This window comes from Stegastes partitus, unplaced genomic scaffold, assembly GCF_000690725.1.
Source record: "Stegastes partitus isolate 25-593 unplaced genomic scaffold, Stegastes_partitus-1.0.2 Scaffold114, whole genome shotgun sequence".
Lineage (NCBI taxonomy): Eukaryota > Metazoa > Chordata > Actinopteri > Pomacentridae > Stegastes > Stegastes partitus.
Window position 1 is genome coordinate 539,594 of NW_007577845.1, and position 13,557 is coordinate 553,150.

At 43.9% G+C, this 13,557-nt stretch overlaps 1 protein-coding gene across 2 annotated transcripts in view; it reads right to left on the reverse strand.

Annotated features, from left to right (window-relative positions):
• The window catches only part of plppr1 (phospholipid phosphatase related 1), a 56,372-nt gene that overhangs the window by 22,214 nt on the left and 20,601 nt on the right, over positions 1-13,557 (reverse strand). For both annotated transcript variants that reach the window (XM_008278058.1, XM_008278059.1), the window contains exon 3: positions 2,187-2,375. In XM_008278058.1, the coding sequence (XP_008276280.1) occupies positions 2,187-2,375 (189 nt within the window). The remainder of the gene's footprint in view (positions 1-2,186; positions 2,376-13,557) is intronic.

The following is a 13,557-nucleotide window of genomic DNA, read 5'->3' on the forward strand; positions in this document are numbered from 1 at the left end:
TGTCACATGGACCCGGTTTAATATTTTAGAAGCAGGTTGTGACGTCATGAAGGCGTCGCCTGCTGCTGCTGCTGTGGTCTGAAACTGTAGCGCTGATCAATAGCTGGTGTCAGAAACTAACCAGAGATCCTGCAGGAAAACATTCTTCAATGCGTTGGTAAAAAATATTGATATTAACGCCTTTTGGTCGTTGATTATGCCGACTAATGGCAGCAGCTCTGCCTGGACCTGACAGCTCCCATCGTGACACATGAGCCGCTGGTGGTTTTCACAGGAACGCACATTCATCTGATTGATTCTGGTTAACTTCAGACCACAAAGTTAACACAAAGGAAAGTCCACTGTTCACACAGTGTGTCTTTAAGAGAGGAGTGAACATATCACTTATTTTCCCACAGAAAAGAAGTGTCTGCTGAACACATGCTGGCTCTGCGGCGCTGCATCACCTGCCAGAACCCGACACCTTGATGCTTTAGTTAAAACACTGAATGGACTCTTCACACTTTGCTGAACTACTTGGAAAACATCGATAAACTGAGGTAAAAGAGCCGCTGCTGACATTTTAATCTATTCAAAATGAAGAAAAATAAATATATTCTGCCAATGAGAACAAACAGGGTTCATTATAATCATTTCCGTTGACGTTATTCACACTTGGGTACCAGCATGGTGGTTAAAAATCAAAGCACCTTCATCATATGTTGGTGCAGCTCAGTTTTAACTTGTCATCACAGATTTGTCTTTTTGGAAGCATAAAGTCAAAGCTAATGCTAACATGTCAAATGTTTTAGAGAAGTCGCTGCATGTGTGGCCTGGATGACGCTAAAACAGGTTTAATTTCAGGTGGCAGCCACTTAAAAACCCATCGATTGTCTCTCATCGTGTTCTGACTCATCTCTTCATCCACTCATGGCTCATTTCAAACGTGGGGATAAAAAAAAAATTACCATATCGAACTGGCAAACCCTCATCAGGAGGTGTTCAGAGAGTGTGTTTAATAACGGGCCGACCCGTGGGCCCACAGAACCCATATGGTGCTGCTTTGTTGCTCAGGTTTGCACGCGTGGAGCAAAACTGACACCTGGTGGCTGCAGGCGGTAACTGCAACATGAGTCATTCATATCAGCAGAGCGTGATCCTGGACAAAGTCAGAGTCCTGCATCCGTCTGTAAACGACTGCTTTTTTCCCGACTGCGGTTATTTAAAATGTCACAGCAGGTAACAGTCATTAATAACAATAACGACTTACTGCTGCTGCTGCTGCTGGTTCACCGACTCATTAGAGACTCTGTCAAGTCTTAATTACACGTGTTCTTCAGCTGCCACGACGAGAAGTCAGGTCACGACTGCCGTGAAAAGATGGACTGAGCTCTCAGCGTTTCTGTACCGTTTCCATACAGCGCTCTGCATGTTAATCATCAGAAAGCACTGATTTAGTGGCTCATAAAACCAACACGCTGACGGCGAGTTCTACACGACGAGCAGCGCTGGACTTCTGTCAAGCCGCCACTCTGTGATTTCACTGCCAGTTAAAACTTCATAAAGCAGGAAATCGCATCATCACAGTCCAGGAAAAAGAAAATGTGCCCTGCTCTTTGTACGCCGCCGCTTTATAGCTTCTCGCTTCGCTGCTGCGTTCAGCGCCGTGTTTTCCAGTAAAACACATAAAATAGCAGCTAAAAGAGATGCTGTGTGAAGTTCGAGGGGGTGTTTGTTCTGTGAAATCAGCGCCAAACTTATCAACTGACCCACAAACAGATATGAAAACAGGACACAGCGTGACAGCGTGCCAGGACTTTTACTTGCATATTTTTCCATATTTTAGCAGAGATGCAGCAGAGTGAGAGGATTTCTGCTCCATATGCAGCTCCTATGCATCGAATGTTGAACTTAGCTGTACTTCAAATAACGCTAAATTATCAGAAGATGATAAATGAAGTCTGAAAACATCAGGATATGTCGTGGATGTTGTTGCTGCTGGACGATGGGAACAATTTTAGCATTTGAAAAGCTGCAAGTTGTAAACAGAAGCGTGTGGGCTGCTGAGATGGAGAGACCCCGAGTAAACACAAGCATGCCACATCTGATGAGTCCTGTTCACACAAAAACTCATCCATCCTCGGAGGAAACACCTGGTTCCAAACGCTGCTGTGAAGAAGAACAAACAGAAAGAGGGCTTTACTCACTACGGCTGTGGGAGCAGCAGCCACCACGCAGTACAGGATGAGCGGCGGGATGAAGCTGGACTCCTCGGTTCCCGGGTACGGCTTCATCAGCTCGGCGTCGTTGCAGAAGAAGCCCTGCACGTGCACGCTGAACAGGTCCGTGCACTCCATGTAGTAGGCCAACAGCACCGTGCCGGACATGATGACGAGCTGGAAGAAGAACATGTCGGGGGGCGTGAGACGGAAAGCAGAGCTGAGAGTTGTCAGGCGCACATCCTGGTTGTCCTGATTCAGTTCTCAGCAGTTAAAAATGTCCTCAGACGAGTTGTTTCACAACCGAACGCCGTTCCGCTCGGCTCTCAGCTAACAGCTTTTAACGCTAAACAACCACATAAATCCTCTAAAACCACGTCTCTTCCTCTCTCTCTTCCTTTTTCTTGGTCTCACGCAAACTCCAGTCGTGTACATACATCCCCCCCCCTCCCCTCCACCACCACCAACCACCACCATCACTACTGGCACCACCATCACTTACCACCTCCCTTCCTCCCTCACCCCCTCATCCTTTTATCCCACTAACATCATCTTTTGTCTCTGGCCTCCTTTCGCTGTCTTTCCAGAGTCAGCTGCAGGCATGTTTTTTTTTTTCTCTTTTTTTGTTGTTGTTGTTTTTTTTCAAATATATAAATATAAATAGAATCTTTAGTCACCAATAATGAATCAACACTGGAATAGAAAACGCACCACGCTGCGGGAAAAAAAAAAAGAAAAAGAAGCTTTTCATTTGGTTTCCGAAAAATCAGCTGCATTTGTGTCATTTAGGCGTAAAATGTGTCAACGCTGACGCACATCCAGAAAACCTGCTGGGCTTTAATATCAAAGCAAAGTGATTAGATGCTTTTTTTATTTGGTATTTTAAAGCTTTCAAAAACACACTATGAGATCATAGAAATGGGAAGAAATAGGACGTCTTATTCCGTCGACATACTGCCAGTTGATGCTGCCGTACACTCTGGGTGGCTGATGCTAAATGAAACACCAGTTTAGGACACCAGTAACCCACACTGTCGGTACTGGTCTGTCGTTTACTCTGATCTCTGATTTCCCTGTTAAGGATGGAAAGCTGCTTTATTGATCCTGATAAGATCTGATAGAGTATCTAACAAATACATAACACCAGTGAACGCAGCAGGCAGGTCTGATTATTCTTTAACTTTTGTTTTTTTGCTAAAAAAAAAAAAAACAACCTTCAAAACGTTTCTACCTGTGCAAAACACACCTATAGAAGTGATATAAGTGGTTCACGTGATTCTTAAAACTGAACCTGTAATACTCCCTTCAACCACCAGGTGTCACTATGTCACTACAAAACAGGTCTTCAAATGAAAGTCGACAGAAACCTCAGGCTCAAGTGTTTCTGAAGCAATTAGGGAAGTGACATTTTAATAGAAACAGATGATGTTAATTGACAAACATTTTCAGCTGATTCGAAAAATGTTTGGCTCCTTGTAAAGATTTCTTATTTCGTACTAAAACATCTGACAGAAAGCTGAGACGTAGGAACTTTTCTAAGTATTCAAACTAAAACCCTGCAGGAGCTGCGCTGCCTTTTTTCCTTCTATAAAGGTTTCAGAAGAACAGTACGACTTCTGCCAACTACAGCATTGCATTGTTCGTAATAAAGAAAGCCATGAACTACAAGTTTGCATACTTTTAAACATAACTTTAATAATTTAGGCGGTTGAATGGAGAATCTAAGTGTTTACTGTTGGTAAGTCAGGAAGACAAATACAGACGCCCGTGTATCGACAGGTGAGGATTTACAGGAACAAACAGAACCCTGGATCCCTACAGAGGAGCTGTTGGTGCTGTCGTATGTTTTTTGGGGTATTTTGCTGCCAGGACTTTGCTCCATTCGTCCCCTCAGAGGGACGGGTCACTGCAAATCAATACTAAGGTGTTCTGACCTTTATCTTGTGATGAAACGTTCCTATCCTGATGGAAGTGGTCCACATGTATAGAGACAAAGGGTCCATAGATGGTTCCAAGAGCAGGAATCACATTCTGTCACTAGATCTCAACATAACCGAACACCAAATGGAGACTCTGGATCAACGTTACAGATCTCTCTCCACCACCATCATCAAAACACCAAATGAGGGAATAACAATGATGTTCTGTCCCTCCAGTTCCAGAGACTTGGAGAGTCAACACCAAGGTGCATGGAAGCTGCTCTAGCAGCCACCACCTCACTAAAGCAGCTGCTGGTTGTTCCTTTAGTTTGCCTGGAATTTTTCCTGTCTTAGGTCAGCTAGGATGACCAACAGTATTTCTATTTGCTAAACACCAGAATAACGAAAGATAGATTTTTTTTATTACTTTCTTCAGAGCCAGAAGTTTACATCCACTAAGATGCCCTCAAACTATTTGGGAAAGCCCAGATGATGATGTCATGGCTTTGGAAGCTTTTGATTGGTTAATTGACAACATCTGAGTTAATTGGAGGCACACCTGTGGATGTATTTTAAGGCACACTTCAAACACACTGCTTCCTTCTGTGACAACATGGAACATCTAAAGAAACCAGCCAAGATATCAGGAGGAGAACTGTGGACCTCCACCAGATTAGCTACAGAGAGGCTTCAGGACAACAGAGTGGCCATCACAAAGCCCTGATCTCCATCCTGGAGAACATCAGTGGAGCAAGGAGACCAACAAACCTGACCCAGTTCCACCAGTTCTGTCAGGAGGACCGGGCCAGAACTCATCAGACTGTTGTGAGAAGCTGGTGGAAGGAAACCCAGAACGTTTGACCCAAAGTCATAGAGTTTAAAGTTTAAAGAAAGTCACAAAAAAAATCTTTAAAAAATTCTCTCTCTCATTATTCTGGTGTTTAGCAAATAGAAATAATGTTGGTGATCCTGACGGACCTAAAACAGGAAAAGTTTGATTTAATGTCAGACTGTGAGAACAAAGGGTTATAGGTCTTTTTATACAGTAGATGTAAACTTCTGGTTTCGACTGCACATATGGGGCACTAGATCAGGCCGAGCTGGATCCCATCATTAACCCATATAGGCAGACTAGTGTAGAACCGAACTGAGCACAGCTTGGTATCCATAAGGTTCCTATACGGAGCCCATCAGGGGCCCGTCATCAACCCAGTTGGGTCGCCTGAGGTGGGTCCCAGATAGCATCAGCATCGGTTAGACGCTGATGGCTGCTTGCTTCTGCACTTAAACAGTAGAAATCTGCATTTAGTCACAGGCTACAGCGACTTTCAAACACATTAATTATTGCATTAAGTTTTCATTTTCTGAGTCAGACGCTGCAGTAAACAAAAAATCTGCACAAAATGATCCACTCGTCCCAGCGTGTGAACCAGACTGGACAATATGGCCGCTGGGGTTCAGACGGCGACGGCAAAGGAAGCAACTGTGTTTACAGAGAAGAGGAGAGGACAGTTGGCACATCCAGTCCTGACAGATGGTCACGTGGAGAAGCCCAGGTGTGTTCATGCATGTGCTTCTACGCCAGCTCTTTGAACAACACCCAGCTAGTTAGCAGTATTTTTTTGGGTTTGTTTTGCTTCGTCCCTGCTGAGCAGAACAATTTTTACACAGTTCACATGCGTTAACAAAAATCACAACACTTGGCTGCACACCCAAAGCGGGCCACAGCTCTGCTCAGCAGAAACAGGCAAAGAGAAGCTCCACTGAGATGAGCAGGAATCCTCTCGCTCCTCCATTTTACAGCTGCTTGACCAGACGCAGCATCCAGATTACAGAGACGGACAGATACGGGATGCGAGTCGTGATTGTACGTTGTTCGGCAAACAAGCTCCAGCAGCGTAATCGGCTAAAATATTATTCATAGGTCTCCTCTGAAAATATGTAAATTCCTCGGCTTGCAGGAATGCCATGTAATACCCGGTGGTATCGCACGCCTCAGGATGTCAGGTTCGCAGGGAGATGCATACAAACACGCTGGCGGAGATTAATTGGAGGGATGTACAGTAGAGCACATGTGTTAAATCTTATTAATATAACTGTGATTTCATTCACTGTGACCTGCTTCTTATTTGCATTTGCAAAATAAAAAAAAAAACAGCTTAACCTTGCCTCAAGCTCAGTCACAACAACCACATTTGTATTCATTCACCAACCCAAAGAAATAAAAGGTTTCTGGTACAACGCTTTGAGCTCGAGCAGGTTCTGGACCGTTTCTCCTCCCAAACACATTGTCTCCTCTGAGCCTCTGTGAAGCAGAAATATCACTCATCCCGTCTCTTTGTCCACGCTATGAATCACAGAAAGCCATAAACAAGCAGTTCGACACGACGAGAGTCATCGGGCTGCTTCAAATGACCGAAACAGGCCACGGGAGACGAGCAATTTCAGCTCGCTCAGGCCCGACCCGACTCTTTTCTTGTCATTCGTCTGCGGCAGAACTTGCTTGGTCGTGAGTCAGGCCCATAATTACGTCTCTATGAAGACGTCCAAGTGTGTCGACTCTATTGTGAAGAAAATAGTGGTGCAGTCTAATCCCTGGAGGCTCCTCACCGTTTGTGACTCTTTATTTTTCTCATGGACTGACTTTTCGGTGACAGCTGTACACCTGGACAAACGGCCCTTTTTCCTCTGCATAAAGCATAACTTGTGGCTCCATTATATTCTCTCCCCAGCCTGCGTCATGCTGCATTAGCCGTGTGAAGGGCAGACTGACAAGTCTGGCTCTCGTAAAACGGTTATACAAAGTTGCTGCAGCGTGCCATTACCCTTCTCCATTGGAGGGGACAATTCGCCTCTTTTTCTCAGCAGTCGGGGAAGAAAGCACTGAGAAAATTCAGTGCCTTTTTTTTTTTGGCACCATTTAAAAGTCAGTTACTAATAAATTGAATTGCAGAAATCTTTTTATTGCGACAGTGAAACTCCTCTAATCAATATGTTTCTATGAATGGAGCAGGGATGCGACTGGTTTCAGAGGAATCCTAACAGCGGCACGTCTCCCCTCCTCTCTCACATCTCGTTAAGCCTGCTCTTCATCACCCATCATGCAACGCTGCTTTTCTTACAGCTCTTCAAGTGGAACAGGATCATGTAACGCTGGCTTTTGTGCAATAACCCAACGTAGCTCTGCCTTTATAACCTTTGAGTACAATTCTGCACGCTGAGTCTGTCCAACAGCTAGGGTTAGGGTTAGGGTTAGATATGTATATCCATCATGCCGTACTCATATCTGTACATCTGAACAGTGTACATTCATTATGGTTTTATTTTCATCTTTATTGTACTTTTTCCTGTAGTCGTACTTTTTATTGCACAAGTTCTTGTCTTGTTTCTCACTATGCTTCATGTTTATCTTATCCTGTCCTAACTTATCCTATCTTATCTTGACTTATTTTATCTTATCTTAACCTATCATAATTTATCCTATCTTATCCCATCTTAACTTAACCTAACTTATCCTACATTATCTTATCTCTCCTATCTTTTCTAATCCTATGCTATCTTATCCCATCTTAATTTATCCTATCCTACCTAATCCTAACTTCTCGTATCTCAACTTATCCTACCTTATCTGATCCTCTCCTATCTTATCCTATTTTATCTTGACTTATTCTATCTTATCTTAACCTATCTTAACTTAGCCTATCTCATCCTACCTTATCTTTTTCTACCCTATCCTAACTTATCCCATCTTATCCTGTCCTTAACTTATCTTATCTTAACTTATTCTACCTTATCTTATCCTCTCCTATCTTTTTCAATCCTATACTATCTTATCCCATCTTAACTTATCCTATCCTACCTTATCGTAACTTATTCTATCTCAACATCTCCTATCTTATCTTATCCTATCCTATCTTGTCCTATCCTATCCTAACTTATCCTGTCTTAACTTATTCTACCTTATCCTCTCCTCTCCTCTCTGTTCTTATCTTATCCTACCTTATTTTATTTTATCTCATCTTGTGATTGCTTCTTTGGGCAACATAAGAAAGTTTTAATGCAGCATCTTCAAACAAACTGTGATCTTTTAGCCTGACAGACATTATCTGTACGTCACTGTTCATTTTATTGCCAATACTTCATCCTAAAGCCTTCATCAGCCACTACCAGTGATGACGCCGATACCATCCTGCATCCCTGGAATCCAGTAAATCCATATTTACATATAATTACATTCATCTTAATAACAATCCAAACCTAATTAAATCTTCGCCCATCACTCCAGCCCTCCCAGTGTTCTCACTCCTTCTCCTTCTTCTTCTCTCCCTTCACTCCAAAGTCTTTTTACTGTCAGTCCCGCCGCCCATCTCCTCCCTCACATCATGAAAACAACCAGGAAAGTGTTATATAAATCCAACACCAAGTCCTAGATTTTCACTTCACTGTCATGTTGTGTTAGTAGACTGGAAAAGCAAAAAAAAAAAAAAGACTGACAGAAATGGGCATCTAAGCCGGGCTTGCTCGGCTTTAGACCGTGATATTACACTTGTGTTGTCAAACTTGTCTTTAAGTGACACAGAAGACAGCTGCACACGGAAAAATAGGATTTAATGATGAACAGTCAGCTGCTACGTTGGAGTCTGGGCCCCAAAGAAGGACACGAGTTTTACTTCTTAGCCTTTACTGGACTGAAATTTCAAGTAAAAACAGCTATAAAAACAGAGATCCGTCTGTTCGTCCCGGCTCATTCATATGTTAAGATCGGCATCTTGTGCCATCTGGAGCTTCAAGAAGGGTCATTCAGTCCGTCCAAGGACTGCTGCTCCTCAACTGAACCCTTCATTTAACTTTAAAGGTCACTTGTCTCCTGCTAGTCCCGGCGTCTAATGTTCTCCTTTACAGAGCAATATCCTTTAATATCAAACACAACACCAGCGCGGTGGAAAGAAATGTTGTGGAGCCGAGATCACCGCATTAATATTTATTATCAAAACTTGGCAGCCGCGGATTCAATAAAAATCACAGCTCGCATTTGCACATCAAGTGAATCTGCTCCTAAATTCCTCCTCTTTTTATATATTTTTGGTCGGCATTCTTAAAAGTTATGATGTAAATACGCCGTTTAAAAAATGGATCTCGAGGCGTCTCCAGCTGTTCGTCATGTTCACCAGTGGTTGGTTGATTCTCCGGAGACACGAGGCAGCTCTCATGTGCACAAACTGGATATTTTAAATATTAATAATAAATAAAATAAATGTTAAAAAGCACACATTTTCAGCTACAGGTGGTTTCGAATCTGACATCCTGTTGTTTCCGACACACAAATAAAACCGGTGCGTCTCGTTCAATTAACACAGAATTGACACGACTGTTTACCCGACCTCACGGCTGATATGTTTCCAGTCTAAACCAACATAGCTGCTGTAATTAGGCTTTAAAAACACAACTAAATTTAACGGGCAATTCCCCAGATAAAAGCCTCCTGCTAGAACACCCCAAGCAAGAACCTTATTGCGTCAGCGCAGCCAAGAGAAAGACAGATCAAAAAAAGATCAGTCCCCGTGGGGATGGTTTTTTTCCTCTTTCTGAAGTAATGACAGTCGAGAAAATAATTACACGGCGCCGGTAGTGGAGATATCGAGCAAGATAAAAGAAGAGATTGGTTGGTTTCCTAACAGGCCGGTGTAGGTGCTGTTTTTAGAGGTTTTTCTTCCTGTACACAAAACTTAAAGAGTCCAGGTATCCTCGTTAGATTAATGAAAGCCTGGAGCTGCGTGCGTTGCATCTCATCCAGCGAAGGTGCAGGAGCTATTTTCTGCTTCGTCTCAGTTCTGCCTTTAATTCATCTTTCATAATTTCTGCAGCCTTTTCTTTCCCTCACTGTGCTTCTCCTTCCTCCTCATCCCATTTGTCTTTCTCCTCCCCTCGCGTCCTCCTCGGCCTCGTTTCCGTCCTCGCGACGGCAAATGGCAGCAACAAATGATCACGTTGAGTAACAGATGAAAGAAAAGCAACAAGTCACACAACTGAATAAAACAAATCACCACAAATAAACATCCTCTCCTGTCCCGCCGCCTCTGGCTCTGAGCTACGCCTCCTCCAATCAGGACGCTCGGTTTGGGGTCACGTGACAGCAGTGTCTCCTCCGAATGCTCTGTTTCGTGACAGGCAGGGTGAGTAAGACAGAGAAGAAACAAAGGAGCAGGAAAAAAGGAGTGAAGGGGAGATGAAGCAATACAGTGGAGGGTAAAAAAAAAGAAAGAAAGGGTGAGGGAGGGAGGAGGACGAGCTGAAGTGACACCATGAGAAATAGGAAAGAGGGGAGAGACTGAGGGAGGAAGTGGAGACGGGAGGGGAGGCAGAGAAATGAGGCTGCGAGGATGTGACAGAGACATCAAAGACAGTAGGGAAGAGAAAAGAGGGAGCGTGAGGCGGAGGGGAGATGGATAGGATGCCTCAGAGAGCCGCCTGTGAAGGAACGGGGGAGTACGTGAAAACAGAGTGATGAAAATTAAAGAAAGCTCGCTACTCAGCGGGCTATTAGAGGGGCTCTCCAAGGAGCAGTCTGCCGACGCTCTGCTGCAACGTGAGAAAAGCTGCACGCCGAGCAGCCACAACATTAAAACCGCCGACAGGTGAAGAGAATGACACTCATCATGTTGAATCTGCTGGGAAACGTCCTGGCGTTCATGTGGATGCTACTGCTGCATCCACCTAAACGTAGCTGCAAGCACACGCCCGCCTGTGGCAGCAGCATCCTGCCACACCGCAAGAACTGCCCAGGAGCAGCTCGAGGAACATGACAAAGAGTCCAGAGCCGACTTCTAAACTCCCTGGATCCTAATCTAATCAAGCTTTCCCAGGATGCACCCCCAGAGGTCCGTGTGTTCACGCCCAGACGATTCAAAGCTGACTGGGCGGCACAAGAGGGAGTTCAATAATAACAGGCAGGTGGTTTGAATGTTGTGGCTGATCGGTGAACATCCATCATCTCTACACCTTAATCCTCACTAGGGTCATGGGGGGCGGAGCCTATCCCAGCTGACTCAGGGAGAAGGCAGGTTCACCTGGACAGGTAACCAGTCTATCACAGGGCTACACTTAGAGACAGACAACCATTTAAAATCAACAATTGCAAGGCAGCCGGAGAACCCAGAGAGAACCCACGCTGCACGGGGAGAACATGGAGACTCCACGCAGAAAGATCCCGGGCCTCCTGACAGAAATGCAAACGGGGGATCTTCTAGCTGCGAGGCGACGGTGCTAACCACTGAGCCACCGTGCAGCCCTGTTGGTGCATATGTGAGTTTTTTTTTTATGTTGAGATCAAGAACACAAACTAAATAATCAAGTTAAAAGCATGTCTGTACATATTTATATAGATATCACAAAGGGCAGATGTAATAAGATAAAACAGAGGCCAATACTGTACATCAATAAACACTTAAAATGTCCTTGTTGCTGTCCTACGAAACATTTTTAAGATTTTATTAGTGCTTCTATGTTAAAAAAAAAAAAAAAAGAATAAATATTGGCCTAAAGGTATAACTTCAGTGGTACATTGAATGCTGAATTTGATTTATAAATGCACAACTGATTTAAAATACAATTATCATCACTAAATGGGATTGCGCGTATATTTAACATTCAGCTAAAAGACTGATGATTACAGTCAAACTACAGGATTGATTTAAACCCTCTGTGGCTCTAATCTGGCACCGCACGTCCATAAAGTTGTCAAACTTGTGAGAGACGTATAATAAAAGAGGTCCAGATATTCTCTCTAAACATCAAACAACCGAACCTTTCATCAATAACCAATAACCGAGCTGCTCGCTGAACCGTTTCATTCTGGTTTAGCTATCGGCAAACGTTCCCATGGCAACAGTGATGCTAACGAAACGAGTGGAAGTTAGCAGCATTACAACTCGGCTATTCCATGCTTTGATGGTTCACACTGTATATACACACAATCCAGACGAGAGCTCAACAGTCACGCCTAAATCTGTGTCCACATTTCAAACTGAGCCTCATCTCCAACAGCGACTGACACTCAGATCCACTTTTAAGAAGCACAAGGAACTAAAACTGGGTCTGAGGGAGAGAGCTTCCACCGTATTGCGTTGAATTGGCAGTGTTTTCCACCTAGATGTCAGCGGCATAATTAATAGTTACATTTTAACCCCCCTCTAATTACACATCCTAATTAAACAAATTGCATTGCCATGATTAGCAAAGCCCAACTGAGCATTTGATACCGAGCTCCAGCCATGACACTTGGAAGCTGTAAATGAGCAAATTGCTGAGCAGTAATGACACACTGTCGAACAGAAGGACTTTCAGCGAGTGCTGAAGGACTTTGAAATGATTAATCGTGAGTCACAACTCAAAATAACATTTTACAGGGACGATGGCGCTTAAAATGTGCCGACCGTGCTTCTTTTACATTGCGGTCGATGGAGGATTTTCTCATCTGATCCGACTCGTGTGGGAACAAAGATGACATTTTAATTAACTACCTGATCAACAGTGAGCAGCTACTGGACGTATCTCCCGTCTGTCTGCACCGATTCTTTACCATCTTGTATTTTTGAACCACTTAGAGTTGAACATTTGGAGCAAATTGGACAATAAGCGATCTTCCTTCTCTCTTTGTTCAAGAACACAAAACTTAAACTGATTGATACGTGTCTGATCAATAACCGGAGGTGTCTAGACCTAAAGTCTCACATTTGAAAAAGAAAGTGGAGAACAATAATGTGATTCTTACTGAGGCAAAAAACACCATCCCATGAGGTTCCTGTTCGTTCTCCTCCAGCAGCAAAGCAGAACATCGTAAATCAAAGAGGAAACGATCTGTACGTACCAGAGCTGATTCACTTCACAGCTAATGATAGAAAATACTAAGAGGAAACCTTTCTATAGTTTCTGATAGAATTCCTTCACATGAAAACTACTGCAAAAATGCATCTTCCATTAGCTCATCTCTTGCAGATAAAACGGGTTCTGCCTGCTTTCGTGTCCTCCTGTTTAGATATTGTCATGTTCTATCCCTGCCTAAGCCAAGAAGCCGCCCCACGCTGACAGTTAGTGAAAAACTTTGCAGCAGATTACTCAGTCAGACCTCAGATTACTCTCAGATCAGCCTGGTTTCGTTGTTACTACACTTACTCCCAGTTAAATTTAGGATGTGTTTCACTATCCTCCTCCTCTTCATCTACAAGGCTCCAGAGTGTGTCAGTGAACGACTAATTAGGCCTGTCAACGGTTCCTGTCGCGCATCGTCACGATGTCGAGCCCAGCATCCTCTCCCTCCTCCTCCGACCCATTCTGGGTCCCCCGGGTCCTCTAACTGAGTCCTGCTACCAGCCTGTTAGACTGAGGACACAAGTGGACTGAGCGTTTGCTGTCCTGAGGAACAGTCTCCCCTCCTGGGAGTC